The sequence below is a fragment of the Vigna umbellata genome, chromosome 11, assembly GCF_029865625.1.
Source record: "Vigna umbellata cultivar VRB3 chromosome 11, Vumbellata_1.0, whole genome shotgun sequence".
Taxonomy (NCBI): Eukaryota; Viridiplantae; Streptophyta; class Magnoliopsida; order Fabales; family Fabaceae; genus Vigna; species Vigna umbellata.
This window is the reverse complement of record NC_142175.1, coordinates 4,162,994-4,187,773: the sequence shown is the minus strand read 5'-3', so window position 1 is coordinate 4,187,773 and position 24,780 is coordinate 4,162,994. Positions and strand designations below refer to the sequence as shown.

General features: G+C 36.4%; 1 protein-coding gene across 2 annotated transcripts in view; it reads left to right on the top strand.

Annotated features, from left to right (window-relative positions):
• LOC124833543 (mRNA capping enzyme family protein) overlaps positions 1–23,094 on the top strand; it is a 31,204-nt gene extending 8,110 nt beyond the window's left edge. For both annotated transcript variants that reach the window (XM_047308056.2, XM_047308062.2), the window contains 11 exons: positions 8–214; positions 1,564–1,683; positions 13,397–13,446; positions 14,476–14,638; positions 19,272–19,409; positions 20,490–20,612; positions 20,712–20,810; positions 21,122–21,211; positions 21,333–21,414; positions 21,818–21,948; positions 22,032–23,094. In XM_047308056.2, coding sequence (XP_047164012.1) covers positions 8–214; positions 1,564–1,683; positions 13,397–13,446; positions 14,476–14,638; positions 19,272–19,409; positions 20,490–20,612; positions 20,712–20,810; positions 21,122–21,211; positions 21,333–21,414; positions 21,818–21,948; positions 22,032–22,175 — 1,347 coding nt within the window. In that variant the 3' untranslated portion in view covers positions 22,176–23,094. The remainder of the gene's footprint in view (positions 1–7; positions 215–1,563; positions 1,684–13,396; positions 13,447–14,475; positions 14,639–19,271; positions 19,410–20,489; positions 20,613–20,711; positions 20,811–21,121; positions 21,212–21,332; positions 21,415–21,817; positions 21,949–22,031) is intronic.
• The last annotated feature ends 1,686 nt before the right edge of the window (positions 23,095–24,780 follow it).

The window sequence follows — 24,780 nt, the reverse complement described above, 5'->3', positions numbered from 1 at the left end:
TTTGTAGGCAATAAAAACATTTTCTGAAGCTCGTCCTCCTGGAATCTACAAGCCTGATTATATTGATGCATTGTACACATTTTATCATGAGAAAAAGCCTGAAATGGTAGTTTGTCCTCCCACTCCTGAGTGGAAGAGGTCTTCAGAATTTGATCTCAATGGTGAAGCTGTTCCAGATGATGATGATGACGGAGTACCAGGTCCTGATTTGCAGGTATGGATAATTCACAGAATGAGTTTTGATGCTATTGAGCTGTTTAATTGCTTTGCTTCCATTCTTCTAAAGTAAAGGCTTCACAAAGTGCAATATAACTAATAATTTTATTTTGTAAGACTTTTGGTATGTTTAGATCTATTTCAAATTTAAATTTAAATTGTCTAAATTGATGAACAATATCTAAACTGATACATTTGATGTGATTTTTCATTGTGTCTGAATACTATAATTTGATATAAATTATGATTCATGATCATAAAATTAGCTTGGCGATTCATGATTTGATAACCTTGGTTTGTGCTAAAATTATGATCGGTACTGTATTGTACAGCTTTCATAAAGCTGTTTTTGGATGTATGTACCTAGCCTAAGTGTTATAGGGTATACCTTTTCCTTGTAATGTACACTTCTCTATTTCATATATATAAAATATACAATAGCTGACCATGCAACTCACTGATTTTTTATCACATCAAAATGGAAGTATTTGATTCATATATTAATTCTTGATATGCAATACTCTGTTTCTTTTGTTATTGATAGATCTTCTGGGAAATATAAATATGGGACATAAGAGGAGTCTGGGTTATAACAGCCTTCTCTATGTGGCAAGGAGGGTATGAATATAGGAAACAGTTAGGGATTGAGTATGTAGATGAGATAGTTTTATGGTTACTTTTTCCTGTCTCTATTTTAGTGTCTGTAAAAGGAGCTGTCTTACCAACCTCTGGCTAAGGATCAGTTCTGTCTACTCAGGGACAAACTCAGGGTTCTCAGCTCCTGACACCTTTTGACCCTGAGGGTGTGCGGGACTGATTGATGACATGTAGTTTTATGATTTAGATCCTTTTGTCTGTTGTGTTGTATTAATTGTTACCAGCTCACCAGTGCTAGTACATTCCAGCTGTTTCTTCTGTTGTAAGATTCTTTTGCATGTAGCAGTAAAATATAAATATTGATCTGAGTTCAGAGAAACTCAACTTAATAATAACAAAATCACATTTTGTCATCTTCTCTCTAATTCTCTGAATATTAGAATTCTTCTGGTAGTAGCCAAGATTGGGGTGAGTGCAAGTTATTGAGTTAGTTATTAGGTCTTTGGACTGGATGGGATAGATCCCTGAAGTTCTTCCCTGGGTGATTGTAATTGAGATTTATCCCTAGCTGTCTATAATAAAATATCTAATTCCAATTATATTGTAGAATTAATGAATACAGAATAATTATGGGCTGGATTTCATGTTATGTCATTTGTTTCTTTCCACACCGTCAACAATATTCACGTAGAGCTATTGGATTTGGTTATTTAGTTTGCTTTAAACTTTGATATTTCTTTGTTCTCTCAGGAGAACCATGAGACAGACACACGAATGACAAATGATGATGTTTTAGGAGACGAGATTCCTTCTGATCAGCAAGATGCACTGCGTCAATTCTGTTATCAAACGCTTAAATTGGCTGTTGGGGTAAGCATTTTACATGGTTGTCTTTCATGCACTTTGTATTGCATACATTTGAGGACTTTTAAAATAAAAAAACGTTTTAGTATTAACTTCATTGTGTCTTTCTTCAATCATGTTATAATAAATCATCTTTAATAGGATTTATTGTTACGTGGTGTGTTTTGTGCTGGACCTAGTTCCTAGGAGCATGTTTTGTTCTAGATCTAGTTCCTAAGAACATCTTCTAGAATTCTCTTCCTTTCCCTCTCATTCATTATATCTGTTATACCTCAAACTACTATAAATATGAAAACCTAAGAGAGGGGAATACAAGTTCTCTCAATTACTCTGAAATAAAATCTTTTATTTAGCTTAACTTGTTAACAGAGCGGGTTGATACCACCCTGCTGGTCTTAGCCTTTTCCAATGCTATTTTGCTGCTGTCCACCGTCCATAATTGCAGGCTGCCATTAGCCACCATCTACTGCTGGCCACCATCATAGTTTTCCTATGGTCCATCGAATTTGGATTGTCTCCTTGAGTGACGAATAACCCTGCCGGACTCAGAGCTAGTTTGTGCTCCATGTGCCACCAAACACACAACTTCTTCTCGTCATCAGTGAGTGTGTGTGTGATAGGATCTAATATGAGAGGTTATAATATGTAATAAATGCAGGGGAGAGAAAACAATTTAGGAATTAATTGCGTTGGGTAGTTAGAAGTGGGTTGCCTCTGTAAGAAGGCAAGGGGGTCTGGTAGAGAGGAGAGTTTTTGAATATTCTTTTGTAACGTCTGGACTTTGGCCAGAAGAGGGGGATTAGGCCTCCATTAGCGCTGTCTGTGTATTTTTTTTACTTGTTATGAAATACACAAATTTCCTAATTTATTCTTTCCTAAAATACTATTTGATTTCCCACACTCCCCCTCAAGCTGGTGAATAGATGTTTTCCATTCCCAGCTTGGATACAATCTTCTCAAAATTGTGGCAGCCCAGCCCCTTGGTAAGAATGTCTGCAATTTGATCTTGAGAGGACACATATGGAGTGCATATCAAGCCACTATCAAGCTTTTCTTTGATGAAGTGTCTGTCCACTTCAATATGCTTTGTTCTATCATGCTGCACTGGATTGTGGGCTATGCTGATTGCTGACTTATTATCACAATAGAGCTTCATAGGTTCTTCCCATTTTATCCTCAAGTCTTCTAAGATGATTTTAAGCCATAGCAACTCACATATACCTTGTGCCATGGCTCGGAATTCCGCTTCAGCACTGGACCGAGCCACTACACCCTGCTTTTTACTTCTCCAAGTCACAAGATTTCCTCCAAGAAAGGTGCAATAACCTGTAGTTGACCTCCTATCCACAATTGACCCTGCATAATCAGCATCAGTATAGGCTTCAAGCTTCACATTACCATTCCTTTTGAATAGAATCCCTCTTCCTGGAGTTCCTTTAAGGTACTGTAAAATTCTGTGGGCAGCTTGTAAATGGGTCTCCTTTGGGCTATGCATAAATTGGCTAATTAAACTCACTGCATAGGCAATATCTGGCCTGGTATGAGACAAATATATAAGTCTGCCCACTAATCGCTGGTACATCTCTTTTTCAACAGCAACGTCTTCTTCTGCATTTCCAAGCTTTATGTTTGGTTCTAATGGGGTACTAGCAGGTTTGCACGCTGCCTTGCCAGTTTCCTTGAGCAAATCAGTGATATACTTCTGCTGGGATATAAATATCCCATTCTTGGAGTGGGCAACTTCAATTCCCAAAAAATATTTTAGTTTTCCCAAGGTCTTGATCTCAAATTCCTTGCCCAAGCATTGGCTCAACAATCGCTGCTCTTCTTTATCATCTCCAGTTAATATTATGTCATCCACATACACCAATAATATTGTTACTCCCCCTGACTTGGAATGTTTAAAGAACAAAGTATGGTCCCCTTGACTTTGTTTGTAACCTAGACCTGTCATAACTTTAGTAAACCTGCCAAACCATGCACGGGGGGACTGTTTTAGCCCATATAATGCCTTTTTCAGCTTGCAAACAGTGTTGGTTACAACGTCTCTACCGTATCCCGGAGGTATCTCCATATAAATTTCTTCTTCAAGGTCTCCATGTAGGAAAGCATTCTTAACATCAAATTGTTCCAAGTTCCAGCCATAATTGGCAGCAAGAGACAATATCACCCTAACTGTGTTCATTTTGGCAACCGGAGCAAAGGTCTCCAAATAATCAACTCCATAGGTTTGGGTGAACCCTTTGGCAACTAGTCTTGCCTTATATCTCTCAATTGATCCATCAGCCTTGTATTTCACTGTATAAACCCACTTACATCCAACTGGCCTCTTTCCTATTGGTAAGGTGACTAACTCCCAGGTGTTGTTCTTCTCTAACGCCTCCATCTCTACATCCATGGCTTGCCTCCATTTTCTGTCAGACAATGCCTCAGATAGGGTATTAGGTAGGAGTGTAGTGTTTAGGTTTACTAGGAAGGCTTTATGGGTAGGAGAGAAATTTTCAAAGGACAGGTAATTTGAGAGAGGGTAGATTGGCTGTTTGGTGCATTTTCTTGGCCCTTTTCTAATGGCAATTGGGAGGTCAAGATCATTTTGGGTTTCAATTTCAAGATCATTTTGGGTTTCAATTTCAGCCTGCACAGCTGGAGAAAAAATTGTTACCTCTTTTTGTGGATTTGAGTTGGATTCTTGAACATTGCTTGATCCTGGAATGGCCTTAGTCTTTCTTGAGTATACCAGCTTCTTACCAAATTTTCCAGCTTCAACATCTCCTTGATCAGCTTCACAATTAATTTCACTTGGTACAGCTTCAATTTGATCTAGTTTAGGTTCAAATATCAGGTCTGGAAGAATGGGAAAACCAGAATTACTACTTTCCTTATCTTCCCTGAAACTCTCCCCCGGAAGATAAGGTTGATGGAAATAGCCCTCTTGTTCATTGAAGGTAACATCCCTAGACACAAAGAATTTTTTGGATGGGGGGTGGTAGCATTTATACCCTTTCTGAGTGAGTGAGTAACCAACAAAGACACACTTTAAGGCTCTAGGATCAAGTTTCCCCCTGTCTGTATTATGAATATGGACATATGAGATGCACCCAAAAACTCTTGGTTTAAGATTATTTGTAGTGGATAGGTTTGGATAGAAAGACGACAAAGCTTCCATAGGGCTTTTTGATCCTAAGACTCTAGAGGGTAGTCTATTGATAAGGTGTGTTGCTGTAAGAACAGCTTCCCCCCAGAGATTTTTTGGAACACTATGTTGGAACAACAATGCCCGAGTCTGATTTAATAGATGCCCATTTTTTCTTTCTGCGACCCCATTCTGCTGTGGTGTTTTGACACAAGAGGACTCATGAATTATACCTTCTTTTTGACAAAAAGAATTAAGGACATGATTGAAGTAATCTTTGGCATTATCTGACCTAAGCCTCTTAATATTAACACCAAACTGACCTTTTATCAGGGAGTGGAAGTTTAGGAAGACAGAACTGACTTCTGATTTTTGTTTAAGTAGGAAAACCCAAGTGACCCTTGTACAATCATCTATAAAGGTGACAAACCATCGAGCACCAGACACATTTGAAACATTAGAAGGTCCCCATACATCAGTATGAACAAGATAAAAGGGGAAATTGCTAATTTTATTACTTATTGGAAAAGATACACGCTTGTGCTTAGCAAGTTCACACACCTCACAATGAAGACTCTCAACATCTAACTTTGTAAACAGAGAGGGAAACATAATTTTGATCACTCCAAAGGAGGGATGTCCCAACCGACAATGATAAAGCATGATTTTTTCTCTGTTGGTCATCAAAGATTCAGATATGAAGGAATGAGAGATTCTGTTTTTGTTGGACAGATTTGGATCTTCAAGATAATAAAGGCCATTCCATTCTCTAGCATGTCCAATCATCCTCCCCGAATCCTTGTCCTGAAATACACAATGATCGTTGTAAAAAACAACCTTACATGACAAATCCTTTATAAGTTTTCGTATAGAGACTAGGTTGGTGGACAGCTTTGGGACATGGAGAACATCTTTTAAGGTTATTAAAGAATTGATTTGGATATTTCCTTGACCAGCTGCAGTTATAAGGGTTCCATCTGCTGTGGCAATTTTCTTGTTGCTGGGACATGGGGAATATGTGGAGAAGTATTTGGCTAATGGTGTCATGTGGTCTGTGGCTCCAGAGTCCAATATCCAGTAATTGTTAAAGGGTGTATCTGAGACATTTAATCCAAAGAAAGTGGAAACTTACCTGAATATGCCAAAGAACACACACCTGTAGGTTTTTCCAGCTTACTAAGAAAGGTTCTCCCTTTCTATCTCCTCTTGATTAAGATGGGCAGCAGCTTCTGGATTATTTCCTTCATTTGTTCCAGCAGCAACATAAACTTGTCCTCCTTTCCTTGAGGGGCCTCCTCTGTGTCCCCCTTCTCGATCTCGATTTAAAGGCTTCCCATGCAACTTCCAGCACTTCTCTCGGGTATGACGAGGCTTATTGCAGTAGGTACACCAGAGACCATCACCTTTTTTCTCCACATTTGCTGATCCTCCTTTCTTCTGTTCGGCTACCATGGCCAACGTCTGTTCTCCTTTATGGTCAGCCACCATTGCTGAGTTCTCTACTACTGCTGGACTCTCCAACATGAGACCCCTTCTGCTTTCTTCACTTCTCACAATAGCCACCACTTCATTGAAGCATGGTACCTTTTGCTTCCCCAATATTTGAATCCTAACTTGATCAAATTCAGGATTCAAACCAACAAGGAAATCAAACTCTGTCTTGTTCGATATATTCCTTGAGAAGTGCTGAATCTTCAGTACATTTGGCTTTTATGACTCTATAATGGTCTAGCTCCATCCATAATGATTTCAACTGATTGGCATATTCTGTAACAGTCTTGTTCCCTTGTTTTGCTGCCAAAGTTTTCACCTTTACGTCATATACTTGAGCAGCATCTTTGGCTTTAGAGTAGGTTTGCTCTACAGCATCCCAAATCTCTTTTGCCGAATTAAGGAACATGCATGTGTCGCTGATTTCTGGAATCATTGAATTCCACAGCCACGCCATGATCATTGAATCTTCCTCATCCCATGTAAACTTGGGATCCTCCTGTTGGGTCCAGACTCCATCAGGTGACTCAACTTCCCCTTTCCCTTCAGCACTGTACGAACAAGTTGGGCCCACTTCAAATAATTTCTTCCATTGAGTCGATATGCAGAATGGATATTCTGCAGTTCTCCAGGAAGCTGGGAATGGGAATTCCCTGTTTCTGGGGTTGGGTTCACAACTTCCGCTTCCCTTGACATCATAGCAAGAAGATGGCTGAGCGGAAAAAAGGAAAGGCTGTGCAATTAAGGCACAGAGAGACAGCAGCAACAGAAGATTGAGCGATAGAGAAGGTTGCAATAGCAAGGGAAAAAAATGTAATGAATATAGGAAAAGATGCAGCAGCAATGCAGGCTGCCGTCTTAGGGTTATGAGAGATGCAGCAGCAATGCAGGCTGCCGTCTTAGGGTTAAAAAAATGCAGCAGCAATGCAGGCTGCCGTCTTAGGGTTTACAATGCGCAGACAGAGCTTCCTAGATCGGAAGCTCTGATACCATCTGGAAATTAGGTTAAATGGAAATTGATATTTTATTACAAAGAGATCATACAAGATATATACGGGAGACCTAAGCTATTTTAGGAAATATAATAACTATATTCTATTCTAGAATCCTTGATTTATGGATTGTCCCTATTTATTCAAATCTGTACTGATTACAATAAAATATATACTTGTTATGAAATACACAATTTCCTAATTTATTCTTTCCTAAAAAGTATCAATAACAGAAACCCATTCTTTCATTGTTCTTTTGCTGACTGTGAGCATTCATAGTTAGGTTTCATACCCAGGAACCTAACAAATTGGTCCGACCTGCCGGATCCAAATTGGGGGAAAAATGGAGGGCATAGTCGATGGAAGATTGAATGTAATGGAGGGTCAGATAGAAGCGGTGGAAATCGCGACGGATGGAATGAAGGACGAGACAGCGGCGTTGTGCCAAGATTCGATGGTGATTAGGAAAGATTTACAAGAAGTCATGTGAATCTTGGGAGGAAGGACTCGCGACCAGGAAGGGCTATCGAACGGAAGTCAGGCGTCCATCAATGAACATCGGAGGGTGAGGCGGGATGACAAAGAAGGAGGCAGGGAAGTCGAACGTACCGAGGGGCAAAACAGTGGGCGGAAATGGGTGGAGTTGCCCGTCTTTGAGGGGATCGATCCGCTGAACTAGATCAATCGCGCAGACAAATTCTTCGAGTTACAAGGGGTATCGGAGGACGATTAGCATACATAAGTATGGAGGGTAGCGCGGGGTACTGGTTCCGATTTTAGAGGAAGAAGGCCAATAATCGTTCTTGGGCAGGATTGAAGGATGCGTTGGTGGTAATACAAGAAGAATGGAAGTCATTGGAGGAGGAAATACCACCACCCAAACCTCCAGACCTGAATTGGAGGGCAGTTGCTAGAGGGTTCCCTTCATATGATTACATGATGATGAAGAGGAGCTAGGAGATCAAATTTCACGATTCCAACCTTGAGGACAAGGTTGTTCTGCAGCAGGGTGTAATGATAGGATCTAATATGAGAGGTTATAATAGGTAATAGATGCATGGGAGAGAAAACAATTTAGGAATTGATTGTGTTGGGTAGTTAGAAGTGGGTTGCCTCTATAAGAAGGCAAGGGGGTCTGGTAGAGAGGAGAGTTTTTGAATATTCTTTTGTAACATCTGGACTTTGGCCAGAAGAGGGGGATTAAGCCTTCGTTAGGGCTAAGAGGGGGATTGGGCCTCCATTAGTGCTATCTGTGTACTTTCTTTCAGTATCAATAACAGAAACCCATTCTTTCATTGTTCTTTTGCTGACTGTGAGCATTGATAGTTAGGTTTCATACCCAGGAACCTAACAGTGTGTCACACATGCTGCCTTCTGGTGGTCGGAGTCTTCCTGGACTGCCACAGTCTCACCCGCTAGATACTGCCTTAGCCAGTTTCTACCTTCTATTCTTTGTTTTGAGAGCATTTGGTATCTTCTAGTGTTAATCATGGTTTCTCTCACTTAAAACCCTAGGTTTCTCTCTCTTGAAACCCTAGGTTTTCCTGTTGCATTTTTGGACTATATCTCTGTCTCTACTTAACAATCAGAGTTTACGAATAAACGGAATAATAAAAAATATGAAGTGTGAAAAGTGGAGTGGTGAAAATTCACTATTATGATAAATTAGAAAACTTAGAAGGTTCAGGACCCTCTGCCCAGAGCCAAGCTCCTGAGAAGAATCGTAATAATTCTTCTTCTCCCACTCCACCGAAAACTAAACGTGTCCCCCCTCACATCCTACACCTGAGAATATATAACAATCCATACTCTTTTTCTCTCTCTTCTAACTAACACATTTCAGTCACAAAGCCACGTTACCCTTCTCTTATAAACTCTGCTCCACCTATTTTTATTATTTCCTCCTCCTTGGATCAAGGGTTCATTGATTTCCCTAACACCTGGGTACGTATCAGTTTCTCTCTCTTGAAACCCTAGGTTTTCCTGTTGCATTTTTGGACTGTATCTCTGTCTCTACTTAACACTACTTAGAATGTGAATTATGTCAATAAGAATCTACTAAGATTTTGCATGATCGCTTAGGTCATCCAAATTTATCAAAATTAAATGATGATTCTTGAACTTAGCAAACTTCAATCATTTAAATGTAAATTATGCCAATTAGGAAAACATGTTCGGTCTTCTTTTCCAAAAAGAAGTAAAACAAGGTGCAACACTATCTTTTCTATAATTCATTATGACATTTGGGGTCTTAGTCATGTCACATCCTTTTGGTTTCATTACTTTGTCACTTTCATTAGTGAGTATTCTCGTTATACTTCGGTTTACTTAACGAAAGATAGGTTTGAATTGTTGAATATTTTTGAATCTTTCCTTAATGAATTCAAAAGCCAATTTGGCCAAGTAATCAAGATCTTAAGGAGTGATAATGCCAAAGAATATTTTTCTTCCTGTTTTTCTACTCTTTGTTCATGATGTCTCTAGGTTTGGAAAAACTCTACCCGGGCTAGCAAAGTGGCTTCTTCTAATATTTTCATCCCCTAAAAGGATATCGAAGTTATTTCACTAACACTATGATAGGTTTCTTTAGTAAAGAAATCAATCTCTCTTGAAAAGAAACACTCACACACACCCAGATTACTGGAAACACCCTGTTTATTATTCTTGTAGCCAGAGAATACAATGTACACCTCCAACACTCACAAGGGAGCACTCTCCCTCCACAGGATACAAAGGTCCTGTCTATACAAATGAATTAACCAAAAGCTACCCTCTCACAACACCTCCCGCCTTCTTATAAAGGCCCCCCAACCAACTAACCAACTAACTACTAATTCCTAATTTGTTTCCTTCTGTCCTGCACCCATTATATCTTATCACATTATATCCTATTATTACACCCTGTTGCACCCTGTTGCAGAACAACCTTGTCCTCAAGGTTGGAATAGTTAAGCTTAATCTGGTGGCTCATCTTCATCAACATGTTATCATATGAAGGGAACCCACTGGCTACTGCCCTCCAATTCAAGTCTGGAGGCTTGGGTGGTTGTCAATATGATAGAATTATTGACTCCTTCTGTTCCCTTAGTAAGAATTGCTTCTTTTCCAAGATTCCCATGGACCATATGACTGTTTTATACTGCTTTCTGACCTAGTGTCCTCTTACATTGTAAAGCACATTTATCGCAGTTCGCTCTGAATTTGTTTGCACTACTTCCATTCCTGAAGTTTCTTTCCTACCATCTTTACCTTCCACCCTTGTGAGTAATACAAGATGGCTAGTTAATAAAGATTCTGCAAGAAACCTGGAAATTCCTTTGTGGCCATTGCTGGAAGCTAGATCTGCAGGTGTTATAACATTAGTAATTTCAGGATATGTATCTGTAACTACCCTAGTGGATGCACCCATGGACACCCAGACCATAGTTGGGTCACTCCTTGGCACCACAGTTTTAACCCCAGGCCTCAACAATTCTTCCCCCTTCTTAGCTGTTTTGACATACACACCACAACCTACCTCACTATCTCCACTAAAAACAACAACTTTTTCAACTTTCAGCAGCAATAACAACAATGTCTCCATCACAGTTTTCGTCTTTGCCTTCCCCTTCACATATATTTTCTTCTCTCCTATCTTGCCCTCTAATTCCTGCAAAGCAATCAACACTCAAAACAACAACTTATGACCCTTACTCCTTGATGTATCAAACCTCTTCAAAGTATCAAACCTTCCTTCCAGCATATTCATTCTTGCATCCATCCTTCCCTCTAGTGCATTCATTCTTGCATCCATCCTTCCCTCTAGCACTTTCATTCTTGCTTCCATCTCGCTCCACACCTTGGGATCCTCCTGATAAGACCAATTTGATAGGTTTCTTTAGTAAAAAAATCAATCTTTCTTGAAAAGAAACACTCGCACACACCCAGATTACTAGAAACACCTTGTTTAATATTCTTGTAACCAAAGAATACAATGTACACCTCCAACACTCACAAGGGAGCACTCTCCCTCCACAGTCGACAAAGGTCCTGTGTATACAAATGAATTAACTGAAAGCCTACCCTCACACAAGACCTCCCTCCTTCTTATAAAGGCTCCCAAACCAACTAACAACTAATTCCTAATCTACTTCCTTCTGTCTTACCCCTATTATATCCTATCACACTAAAAAATATTACATGTCTACAAGTGTCACCTTTTTTGAAGAAACTCTATTCTTCCCTTCATCTACACAAGATGTAAACTTTATCCAATAGGTCTTACTTATGCCTTTTGTTGAACCCTCTATCTATACATGTCCAAACACTATTCCATTTTCTTCCAATACTCAGAATTCCTCCCGTCAACCTAGTTTTCCCAAACCATCACCTCTAATTCAAATGTCTAGTAAAATACCACATGATCAGTCATCTTCATCAAGTATCTCACCATCATCTTCTCACACTAACTCTTGATAATGAGGATTCTAGTTGGCCTATTGTCATTCGCCAAGGTATCCTCTCTACTTGCAACCCTCATCCTATTTATAATTTTCCAAGTTATCATCATTTGTCTCCTTTGTAGTATTCTTTATTCTCTATCTCTTCTATTACCATTCCTAAAAATGTGAAGGAGACACTTGATCATCTTGGATTGCAACAAGCCATGGTTGTTGAAATGCAGGCCCATGAACAAAATTGTATGTGAAAATTAGTTCCTCTTCCATATGGAAAGAAGACGGTTGGTTGTCGTTGGGTCCATTTCATAAAAGTTGGTCCTAATGGTGAAGTTGATCACCTCAAAGCTTGATTGGTAGCAAAAGGATATACTTAAATCTATGGTCTTGACTACAATGATACTTTTTCTCCCGTGGCCAAAATGACTATTGTTAGACTTTTCTTTGCATTGGCCCTTTCATCATTTAGATACTAAAAATGCATTTTTGCATGGTGATCTAGAAGAGGAGGTCTACATGGAGCAACCATTTGGGTTTGTTGCTTAGGGGGAGTCTATTTTGGTTTATAAGCTGCATTGCTCTTTCTATGGTCTCTAGCAATCTCCTTGTGCTTGGTTTGGAAAGTTTAGCCAAATTGTTCAATTCTTTGGGTTGAATCGTAACGTGGCAGATCACTCTGTCTTTTGTCTTTTGTGACATTCAGCTTATGAGGATGTATTGTGATAATTAAGATGTTCTCCACATTGCTTCCAATCTAGTGTTTCATGAGAGAACTAAGCACATTGAAATAGATTGCCAATTTATCTGAGAAAAGTTGTTATCCAAAGAAATTTGCAGAGTTTGTTGGATCGAATGATCAACTTGCTGATGTAGTAACAAAATTCTTAAGAGTACCCCGTATTGAATTCATTTGTTCCAAGCATAGTACATATAATTTGTATGTGATAGGTTTGATACAGTTTACAAAAGAAGGAAAAAAGAAGGTAGTTAGTACAGTTGTAATTACATAACTGTAACAGAATATTATAAATAGTCTTATTAGGAGGTGAGCAGGCAGGTTTGGGAGTATTTTGTAAAAGGAAAAGTTAGGAGAGACAGGTCCTCTTGAAAGACCTTGAAAACTGTACATGGTTGTTCCTGTTCTTACCACATTAGTAGAACAGTGCTGTTTGGTTTCTTAATAAACATCCAAGAATCTGTCTTGGAGTTCTCTTGTAAAGTCTGGGTACCTATCAGTATGCTCCAGCTTGAGGGGGAGACTTAGAATAAATAACCTTTAATAGGATTTATTTTTAGGTATTGTATACATTGTGCCGGACCTAGTTCCTAAGAGCATGCTTTGTACTAGACCTAGTTCCCAGGAGCATCTCCTAGAATTCTTTCCTCTTCCCTCTCGTTCGTTGTATCTGTTGTGTCTCAAACAACTATAAATATGAAAACCTAAGAGAGGGGAATATAAGCTCTATCAATTACTCTTAAATATAGTCTCTAGTTAATGTTACAATTTGATCCTGTGTTTTTTTTGTCTGTCACACTGGCTTTATTGGTAAGTTGTTGATAAATGCAGTTTATATTACTTGAGTTTTCTCCATTTATTTTTTTACTCATTCCTACTTCATGTACCTCATATGCTTGGGATAACTATTTGAGTGGTTACTGATATGCAGGCTAGGGGACACACACAGTTTCCAGGATCACACCCAGTTTCTCTCAACAGGTTCCTTTTCTTTGAGACACATATCCTTATTTTATATGATACTTTAATTATACATTAAACTTTGGGGCTGCTATTTCTTTTGCTACTATACTTGTATTTCTTGCATTAAACATTATATGTCTGTGCATAGTGCTTTGCATTGTATTGGTAATATGCGTTTTTTGTCCTTTTTTGCTTAAATGTCTAGAAAGATAATTAATGCATGAAATTGAGGATAATATGAAAAATGATTTCCTTAGATTTTGTCCAGTGGCTAATTTTAGTAGGACCTTTAATTATCCTCTTGTTTATAGGTTTTAGCCAACAAGTTTACACTCCATCTTTCAATTGCATAAAAATAGGTAATGGATGACTTTAAATGATTTGATATTCCACCAGAAAATTAAAGTTGTCATCTTTATATAACGTTTTCCTTAAATAAGAAGGAATACATTATTTGTATGCTCGTCAAATAAGTCAGATTCTTCATAGGAGGTTTGGATAGTTGACAGAATTATGAACTTATCTCTGACTTTTGGTATCTTATATTTTGTAATTGTAATGGGTGAGAAACTTTTATGCCGTTACTAAAAGATAAGTGTTTTGTTTGCTAGAGTATAAAAATAGGGTCTTGCTAACAAGTGCATTATAATAATTTTTTTTTATTCTTTAATAATGCCAAAGGGGTAAACCCGAAAGAGTAAATATATTTTTGTTGTTGCTGGAATAAGTATTGAATCTGGGTAGAAAATAGTTCTATTGGAAACTACTACCTCTTGTACATAGGTTTCTAATTCAGACTTTTGATCTAATTCTATTATTATAAAATATGAGATGATCAGAGAGGTGTATTCAAGCCCTCTAAAATATATTTTCTATATTATTAATGTTAAGTGTTGTTTCAACAGCTAAATCTCTTGCTGAAGCTTTAATTTATTTATGCACTGTTGAAGATTTGTAAATTACTAGTTGTACTGATTTCATGACCCTGTTCCTTATTAATCTGACTACTGTTTCCATGAATTTATTTTGAGTTTGGTTATGTTGCAGGGATAATTTACAATTGTTACGACAACGCTACTATTATGCAACATGGAAAGCAGATGGTACAAGATACATGATGCTAATAACAATGGATGGATGCTACTTAATTGATAGAAGTTTTAATTTTCGAAGGGTTCAAATGAGGTTCCCTTGCAGAAGTACAAATGATGTGCGTGTGCTACTTTATATTTGAAATTTATGATGTGTCTAGTAGTGGATTTAGCTTAATTCATAGATTTTATATCTTTTAGAGCATCTACAAATGAGTTCTGCTATGTCACACTAGATTTAAGAACTTCTGCAACTTTTCACCCGGGTTGAAACCATTTAAGAACATAAAATGGGTCCAACATGTTACATCTTTATACTTTGTGCTAAAATATATTTTACTATCAAGAACTGATTCTTATATAAGAATCAGTCTTACATCATGGCTTCTAACTCAGTCTTCTCCGACAGTTAACCTAAATAACAACTCAGTGTTGTGAGAATCCAGTAAAAAATTACCTATGGATATTCTCTTAATACCATTTTCAACTATAATTTTGGTAATAGCTGAAAGCTATCCAATGATAAGGCTGTAAGCTAGCCCCTAATTGTCTCCTTGATTGGTTGTAATTGTTAGATGTATTTTACTATATGTATATATGTATATCCTATATACAATATGTTCCTTTGTTGAGCTTAACAGTCAAAGATTTCATCATATGACTATCATTTACTCTACATGGCATCTAGAAACTAGTCAAACTCGTGCTTTCCCTGGGGAACCTTTCTATGATATTTTTCAAAAATCTCAAGTACCATTGCCCATCACAGGTTGTCTCCATCCCATTATACTTGTCGTTTTTCCTTTTCATTTGTGTCAGTTCCTAAAATTGATAGTGATACCGTAGCCCAGTCTACCTAGAGGCAAATCATTCTTAATGAACTGAGTGCTCCTCAAAACAGTGGTACCTGAGATCTTGTTCCTTTGCCACCTAGGAACTTTTTGTTGGTTTTGGGTGGATCCTTACTCTGAGTTGGCTTTGATGATACTTCATTGGCTCAAAGCTTGTTTAGTTGCCAAAGTTTATATTCATATCTTTGGGTTATACTATGGTGATACCTTTGACAAACCTATGGATCCCAATCCCAATCTTAAAAAAGTAGAATTTAAGCATTACTCAATCTCAAAACGAGTTTGTAAGGTGAGGTTTGTATCCTTTTATATACTATAATTTAGTTTCATCTCTAGGTGATATGGGTCCTGTTAGGAACCCAAAATTGTAAAGAGGAAGAAGAATAATATTCTTTATTGTATAGACTGGAAATAACACAAAAATAGGAGAGCACTCTCTCCTCCAAGGATTTCCCGTTCACAAAGCGCTAAAGCTCAATCTACAAAATTATCCAAAAGTCCCCTGCATATCAGGACCCTCCAACTATATAAAGCAAACCTCACTTACCCTAACAACCTAACTAACACTATTTCTTAATATATTTCCTTCTATCATACGCACATTATATCCTAACGTTGTCCTCAAGGTTGGAACAATGAAGCTTGTTCCCATGACTCATCTTCATCAATGTGTTATCATAGGAAGGGAATCCACTGGCTACTGCCCTCCAATTCAAGTCTGGAGGCTTGGGTGGTGGTCGATATGCGAGAATTGTTGACTCCTTTTATTCCATTAATTATAAGAATTGTTTCTTTTTCAGGATTCCTATGGACCATATGATTATTCTATACTGCTTTTTGACTAGGTGACCACTTACATGGGCCTGGATTTTAACAATTCTCTGACAAATGATCAAGAATTCTTTTCTCTTCTTCCAACCCCGAAACTTTTTTCTGCATTTGTATAGCAGTAGCATTGGCTAAACCCTCTTCTTGTCCAAATTTGTTCATCCTAGAAGCTAAAAAGGAAAGAGCTTGTTGATCTGACCATCCAAATTATTCATCATCATCATCATCATCATGCTAAGCTAAGTGTTTCCTTTGAATTGACTGCATTATGTATACCTGATGTACTTGATCATCAGCTTGTGTATCATTCTGGACAACATTGAGAGAATCCTTATGGCAGATAACATCTGGTGTATCCACATAAAGTAGAAGTGTCGCAGTTTGCTCTGAAACTGTTTGCACTGCTTCTGCTCCTGAAGTTTCTTTCCTACCATCTTTACATTCCTCCATAATTCAAGATAGCTAGTTAATAAAGATTCTGCAACAAAACTGGAAATTCCTTTGTGGCCATTGCTAGAAGCAAGATCAACAGGTGTTATAATGTCAGGAATTTCAGGGTATGGATCCGTAACTGCTATAGTGGATGCACCTATGGGAAGCGGGACCTCAACTGGGTCGCTCCCTGACCCCACTATTTTAACCCCAGGCCCCCGACAATTCTTATCCCTCCTCATCTGGTTTACTACTCTGTGGATATCTTTTCTCCTTCTCTTCATCATTAGCCAAGGACTCTCCTTCTTCAAGAATTTATTGCCTTGATGTTTTGCAGACTATCTTTCTCAACATCATTACCCGTTTTCCCTCTTTTTTTCCTTTCATGACATATTTCTCACTTCCTTTTGAGTACCTTTCTTGATTCTGGTATTCCAATATCATTTCTTTCAATTCTTGGAAACTTTCTATGAATTGGACTATGGCTCTACCTCATTCGCTGGTCAATCCTTCCAAGGCATTGACTCTTCCATGCTTCCACACCTTCTTGATTAGGCAGGTTAGACCAATTTCTTAGGAATCCAAAATTGAATAAAGGAAGAAGAATAATATTCTTTATTGTATAGACTGAAAATAACACAAAAATAGGAGAACACTCTCTCCTCCAAGGGTTTCCCCTTCACAAAGAGATAAAGCTCAATCTATAAAATTATCCAAAAGTCCCCTGCATACCAGGACCCTCCAACTATATAAAGGAAACCTCACTCACCCTAACAACCTAACTAACACTATTTCTTAATCTGTTTCCTTTTATCATACACACATTATAATGTAACAGCCTCTTTAACACACCCCTTCACATTGAGGATTAGACATCTCGAGGATGGGATTAGGGGAATTTGATAGTGGGTGACATGAGACTAACAAATTTGACTATGATAGACCTGAATGGTTCTTAAGCCATTTTAAGAAAGTAGAATTAAGCTTTATGGAACCTCACAAAACCGGCTCGGAAGTAAGATTTGTATTCATTTATATATTATAATTTTGTTTTATCTCTACTTGTGATATCTTCAACAATTAAACTTCTACAAAGTCCAAGGGAGCATCTTTTAGATACTAGGAGGTACAAAAGACTAGTTAGGAGATTGAACTACTTTAGGATCACTCACCTTGACATCTCCTTTGTGGTCATTGTGGTAAGTTAGTTTCTTAATTCTCCATGTGCAAGATATTGGAATGTAGTTATTCACATTCTAAAGTATATTAATGGAGTCCTAAGAAAAGGCTTGTTATATGGACACCATAATCATGTTGGATTCTTAGATACAATTTGGGTAGGCTCTTCCAGTGACACAAGATCCAGGTCTAAATACCGTTTCTTTATTGTTGACAACTTGATTTCTTGAAAAAGAAGCAGAACGTTGTGTCAAGATTTAGAAGAAACATGACATAGAGCTATGACTTTTACCAACTTGTGAACTTATTGGCTCAAAACATTACTTTAAGAACTGAGATTTGGAGATGTTACACAAATGATTCTGATTTGTGATTACCAAGCTGCCCTTCAGATTGCCTGAAATCTAGTATTCTAGAGAGGACCCCAAACATAGTGGGATAAATTGTCATTTCATTTGTGAAAATATTGTATCAGGAGACATTACTACTTAGTTTGTTAACTTCAATGATCATTTGACAAATATCTTCACCTAATAATTGTGGTCTCCAAGAATTACTATATTTGTAACAAGTTTGGTGCATATGATTGTATCAGGAGACATTACTACTTAGTTTGTTAACTTCAATGATCATTTGACAAATATCTTCACCTAATAATTGTGGTCTCCAAGAATTACTATATTTATAACAAGTTTGGTGCATATGATTTATAAGCTCAGGAGTGTTAGATGTATTTTACCATATGGACCTAGGCCTCATCTCTATGTACTGTAATGTCCATTCTATGTATAATAATGTTCCTTTGCTGTGCTTGAGACACAAGGATACCATCATATGACTATATAATTTACTTCTACAGAAATAATTATACTCTAAAGACGAGACCAGTTGGCAATCTATTCATTTGATATATGCATTTCTCTTCTGTTCTTCTTTTCCATGCCTCCCCCTCCTTTTTGTAATTGGTTTTCTGTTGTCACATGTCACCACTAGTGCTATCTCCAGGACCAGTAACCCTTACAAGAAAAAAAGGTATTACTGGACCATCTGAAAACTCTACATCTACCTGATTTGAACGTTTCTCTACCTAAACGTTATTTCTTTTCACTGGTGATGTTCTCCTTCATTTGGGATGGATATTTTTCATTCGTCTTTGAAGTTAGTCTTCATTTGTAATCATGCATATGATATGATCTATATAGTTCTACTTGAGTGAGTTTTATATGTAGCAAATAGTGCAATACCTTCACCAATAATAGTTATGATGATTGATGTACAAATTGGCTTGGAGTTGGGGTGTAAGTTAGCTAGCTACCTAATGGCTCATAGTCAACCCCTTTATTAATTGTAGTTATACTTTATCTAAGAGTGTGCTGTGCAACCAGAGATATACTATTTCACTTAAAATATCTTGACATTTAATGATGCATAAACTAATATTTTGTTATCTTTGGGTTCTAAGGGTTTGGGCGAGAAAACCCACCACTACACATTACTTGATGGTGAGATGGTTATTGATACATTGCCAGATTCACAGAAGCAGGAGAGAAGATATCTTATCTATGATATGATGGCAATCAACCAAGTGTCGATAATAGAGGTTTGGTTTATACTTTATATGTAATTGTACAAAATAATATTTGGGGATCTCTTTTTTTGTAAGACTAATATTTGTTCATGCATTGGTGGTAGGAAAATCACTTGCTTGTGGTTGCCATTATCTTTAATTTGTATTGTACTATTGGAAAATACTAAAATTCTTATGTAGTTCTACCCCATTCATAATTTCAATCTTGTACCGTGCAACAGAACTTTTCATTGTAATTTGAGAACTGGCAGATGAATTTAGACCAATGTTTGACTTTATTGTCTCGTTTTGATTTTCTAGTGATTTTGATACAACCATTGCTTGTTTTCTTTATGTGTTTCCTTCAGAATAGAATTTGCAGAAATTTTTGCTATAATAGCAAAATCAAGGTTGATTGCAATAAAAGAAATGGCCATATAATTTTGACAGTTACTAGTAAAAAGGTTTACTTTTGGCTGCTGAGTGGATTTCATACCTCAAGTTTTGAAGTGTATGAGATCAATATTACAAATTGATGGTGAAATTAATGAAGATATTAAGATGATACATGCTGATTGGTTAAAATGGAAAAAGGTATTAACAATTATTTGGGTTTTCGCAAATACACCTCCCCACATCCAACACTATTGGGCTTGTGTGACCCTTTTAATGGATTTAGGATGGGCTGTAATGCCATCTTAGAATGAAGGTCTAAACCTACGTCGGCCCTGAAAATTGGTTTGTGAGGTAAAGGTTTTCTCTGAATCAGGTTCATCAAGACGTGATTATCATTTAAAACCTTCAAACTAGGTCAATAAGGGTTTAGTGCTTAATATTGGTTGCAAACTGGCAGTATTGAATTCACATTTTCATTTGGGTAATGAATTTACTTAAATGATGCTCTGGTGAAAATTTGAGTGAGGCTTTCTTCAAAAAATTTGGTGGAAAACCTTGGTTTGATGGATTATAATCTGAAATGTTTTAATAGCTTTCCTTCTCTCATATTTGTGTGTGCTATTTTCTCTGATTTCTTGTCTTCCTTTTGAGTCTTCAATACAAAGTTTTCGGAGGGAGGCGTGATTATTGATTTATAGCTCAAATTCCCTTGTGTAGCGACCATTCTATGAAAGGTGGAAGATGCTTGAGAAAGAAGTGATTGAACCTAGGAATCATGAACGGCACCATATATATCAGAGCAGAAATCCTTACTATAGATATGATCTGGAACCATTCAGGGCATGCATCTCTAACCTTAGTTGGTCATAAAATGATTTTAAGCTTCACTTAATTTTTCCCTATGGGTTTCGCTATTAATATGCTTGCAATGTTTTTTAGGTGAGGAGGAAAGATTTCTGGTTGCTCTCTACTGTCACAAAGCTTTTAAAGGAATTCATCAAAAGACTCTCACATGAAGCAGATGGTCTCATATTTCAGGTAGTTTGTGACCCTTTTGATGTATTAAACATGGAAAGCAGATTTTCAGTTCTGCATTAAGTGGGAAAGACACTTTTCTTTATTTGTTGTGTTTTTGTTTTCCATTTTTTATGCTGTTTAAATTGTGTGGATCTTTTGCCCTTTTGAATTTGTTGATACATACTTCTGCGTGGGAATGCTAGACTGCCTCAGGCTAGGCACATGGTCCATTCCTTCTTCCAATCCTTGTTAACGAACATAGTATATTTTTTTCTGCTTTGTTTTGTTAATGGACTTAAAGGAGGTTGTTACTGGCAAATATTGATTACCAGGGTTGGGATGATCCTTATATACCACGTACTCATGAAGGACTATTGAAGTGGAAATATGCTTATCTGAATTCAGTTGACTTTCTTTTTGAGGTAGTATCATCATTCATCACCTTATTTCATACGGTGTTGGGATATCACTTCTGATGTCCTTGATCAGCTATAGTTCGTTATTTGATGCAGCCAACTAATTTGTAGTTGCTTAAGCTGACAGGTTGATGGTGATCGTGAGATGCTTTTTCTCTACGAACGGGGAAAGAAGAAACTCTTGGAAGGGAACAGGGTTGAGTTCACAGGTCAAAAGATTTTGGCTTGTTTTGTGTCCACTCTTTCTATATTTATAGATATAATTTTCTTTCATGCTTCATTCTTTTTGTTTTTTTAAAGTGTGCTGTCTTTTGTAAAATATGAAATATAAAGTCTGAGTCATAGTATTGATTGTTATTGAATATTACATGTTCGTACGATAGTTTGTAGTTAAGATTGGCAATTTTGGTAAACAGTAAGAACCTACATCTAGCCTCCTTGCCAGAGGCAGCATTTCTTATCAAATTGTTTCTGGGATAATGCTTAAACAATACCAGTCAGTGAATGATTTTATCTTCTTTTCTGGTATAATTGTCTTGTTTTTGTTGAGAGTTCATTTTCTACTCTATCTAATTTATTTCACTTGGCTCACTGAAAACTTGAATTCTGCAGATGGCACAGATCCCTCAGTTTATTCTGGAAAGATCATAGAATGTTGTTGGGATTTTGATAAACTGGAATGGAAGTATATGCGTATCAGAACAGATAAATCAACTCCAAATGAGTTCAATACTTACAGGAAGGTCTAATACCAGCTCTTATTTTCTGATTTCTCCTTTGTTACTGTGTACCGGGCTTCAGCTATTATTTATCTATTTATTTATAGGTGATGCGAAGCATAAGAGACAACATTACTGAGGAAGATTTGTTGAATGAAATAAGTGAGATTATCCGCCTTCCGATGTATGCTGACAGGATAAGAAATGACAGTAAAGCAAATCAACACGCTAATGTGGCAAGGCGAAGGTGACTGGTGGTGATTAAGATCAGGGACTTTTATGCCTTCAATCTTTTCATTGGTGATAGTGCATGACGTCTAGTGAAAACAAGATCAAGTGTATCCCTGATAATTATTTCTGGGATTTGTATGAATTGTATTGGATTTGGCTATAGGTATTTTGGCCAAAAGTTGCTCATTATGTAATTAGTTAGTGCTGCTGTGCTGTGAGTTGGTACGGCTCAAATTCCGGCCTAAATCCATTTCCTATGGGTGTCCAGATCAAGAGAGTTAGGTTTAGAATATCAATGTATATTATCAATTTTCTTTTAGTGGTTCTAAGTTGTTTAAAAGGGTAGCCGTTACTTAGAGTCAATTGCCATTACATGGGTAGAATTCCCCCTGTATGTGAATATTAATTTGAGTAGTAGTAACAAGTCTTCCATTCTCTAATGTTCTGTGGATGTGGATGTGGAAGTTCTCTTACATTTGGGCTGCGTCATTGGTGCCTGAATCAGATTGTTACTTGGCATGTTTGACGATACCCCAGTCACTGCTACTCATTCTACTAGTAGCTCTTGAAATCTACCAAATATGTTACTGTTCTGGAAGGATGTGGAGAGAGGAAATTGTGTCATCTATTTGGCAGTGGTGAAAATGCTTTTGGTTCAGATAAATTGGTGTGGAAACAAACTAGTGTTAATTTACTAGCCTCATTTTAATTATGAATCAACATCAAGTTCCATAGAGTGGAAGTGAAATGTTCGACTCTTCTCTTTTTTTAGCGATTATTTTTTAGATCCTGAACTTTACTTCCTATAGCTCCTGTATTTGCGTATTTTCTGTTCTTTAGGAAAATGTTGTTTATGCAAGTTAGACCAAATTACAATATGCATGTAAACTTTCCATCGTCAATGTTTGATTATATCAAAGGAAGTTTACTGTTGCTTAAGTTATTTATGTATGGAATGCCTTTAGTACATGAAATTTAGGGCTGTGCTTTGGGTTCTCTAAATTAAGAAAAATATAGTTTTAGTATTCGTAATTTTTAAAATTTAGATTTACTCTACCACCTGATCATGAAATTTGGACACAATTTAAGAAGGTACGTAAGCAATTATAACCAAAATTTTGACATGTGATTAATTATTTAATATCATTTAGTCTTTCGAATTTTCGTCAACTTTTTTCTCAAATAGAAAGTATTTTTTATCCTTTCAAATTTAGAAGTGACTCATTCGAGTTATTTTCTACTTCCCTTAATAAGGAAATAGCTTATTTTGGTTTTCAAAGTTGATTAAAAAAGAGGAAGTATAATTTTTTGTCTCTGGCATAATTTATTTTGTCTTCCAAGTATACAATTTTTCCATTTAATTCTCCTATTTTGCTAAAACTAGACAAAAGGTTTTGCGTGTGTGGTAAATAGAGTTTCATGTTGGATGTACCAAAGGTAAACATCTCTTATTTTTATGGGTAAATAAGTTTTTCAGTTCAAGAAGACATCTCGTTTTTACTATAATAAAGCTACAGTTTTAATACAATAACTTTAGTTCGGTTAGTTTTGGTTACCTTTTATTAATTTTCAATATAATTTAATACGCGTTTGGTTGTTAGTAATCACCATATATGTTTGTTAAATGAAAAGTTAAAGTTAATATGCAATTAACCCTAATATGCATTTAATCTTATGAAACCAAAAAAGATTTAAAATTTACAAAGTAAAAAAAAAAAGGTAAAAGACTCCCTTTAAGATTAAGGCATATTAAAGTTAATTTTTCTTTTAATAAAGATTTGAGAATAATTGCTAAAGATCAAACACATGTTTAAATACCTTATTCATTAAACACGAGTTTAAACAAAATTAACAGAATTAAAAGTTTTGTACTAGGATTGTAATTACTCTTTATTATATTGAAAACAAAATATGTTCATACTTACTATACAAAACCTACTATTTATCCCATTTTTAATAAATAAAATAGTATTAAGATTCGAAGATCTAGAAAAAAAATGAAGTGAACAGTTTTCTGTGTCTAAAACAAAGTTGCGTTGGTGTCCTTTTTCTTTTCTTTTTGCCTTTTAATTAGATTTAAATTTCATATTTCTTTTAGAACTTCTGTACCCTTTTTTTTTCATGTTTTTTCATGTGTGAAAAAATTCAAATATATTTTGAATTGTATAATTTAAAAATGTAATTTGAATTAACTTTGATTACATTTTTAGATCTGAAATTTATTTTGCATTGTACAATCTAAAATACATGTTTAAATTATGTAATCCAAAAATACATTGTACAATTTACAATATATTTTATAGATTACGGAATTTGAAGATAACTTACAAAAATTTTAAAGAAGCAAAATACAAGACAAAAATTATAGAAATTTGAAAAAGAAAGAAAATTAAACCAACAAACACCAAAAGGTATATGGCAAGTGATATAACAATGTGCAAAGAAAAAGCCAAGAAAAATAACTCAAAATAGGATTTAGCAAGTAATTTCATCCAAAAGATTCATGTTAAAGTTTCCAATGAAAGATTCCTAAAATAAACTCATATTAGAAAACAAAACACACAATTATGGTGACAAAATTCAGAAACTTAAAAGGTAATTCAATAGGAAATTATTTTAAGAGTT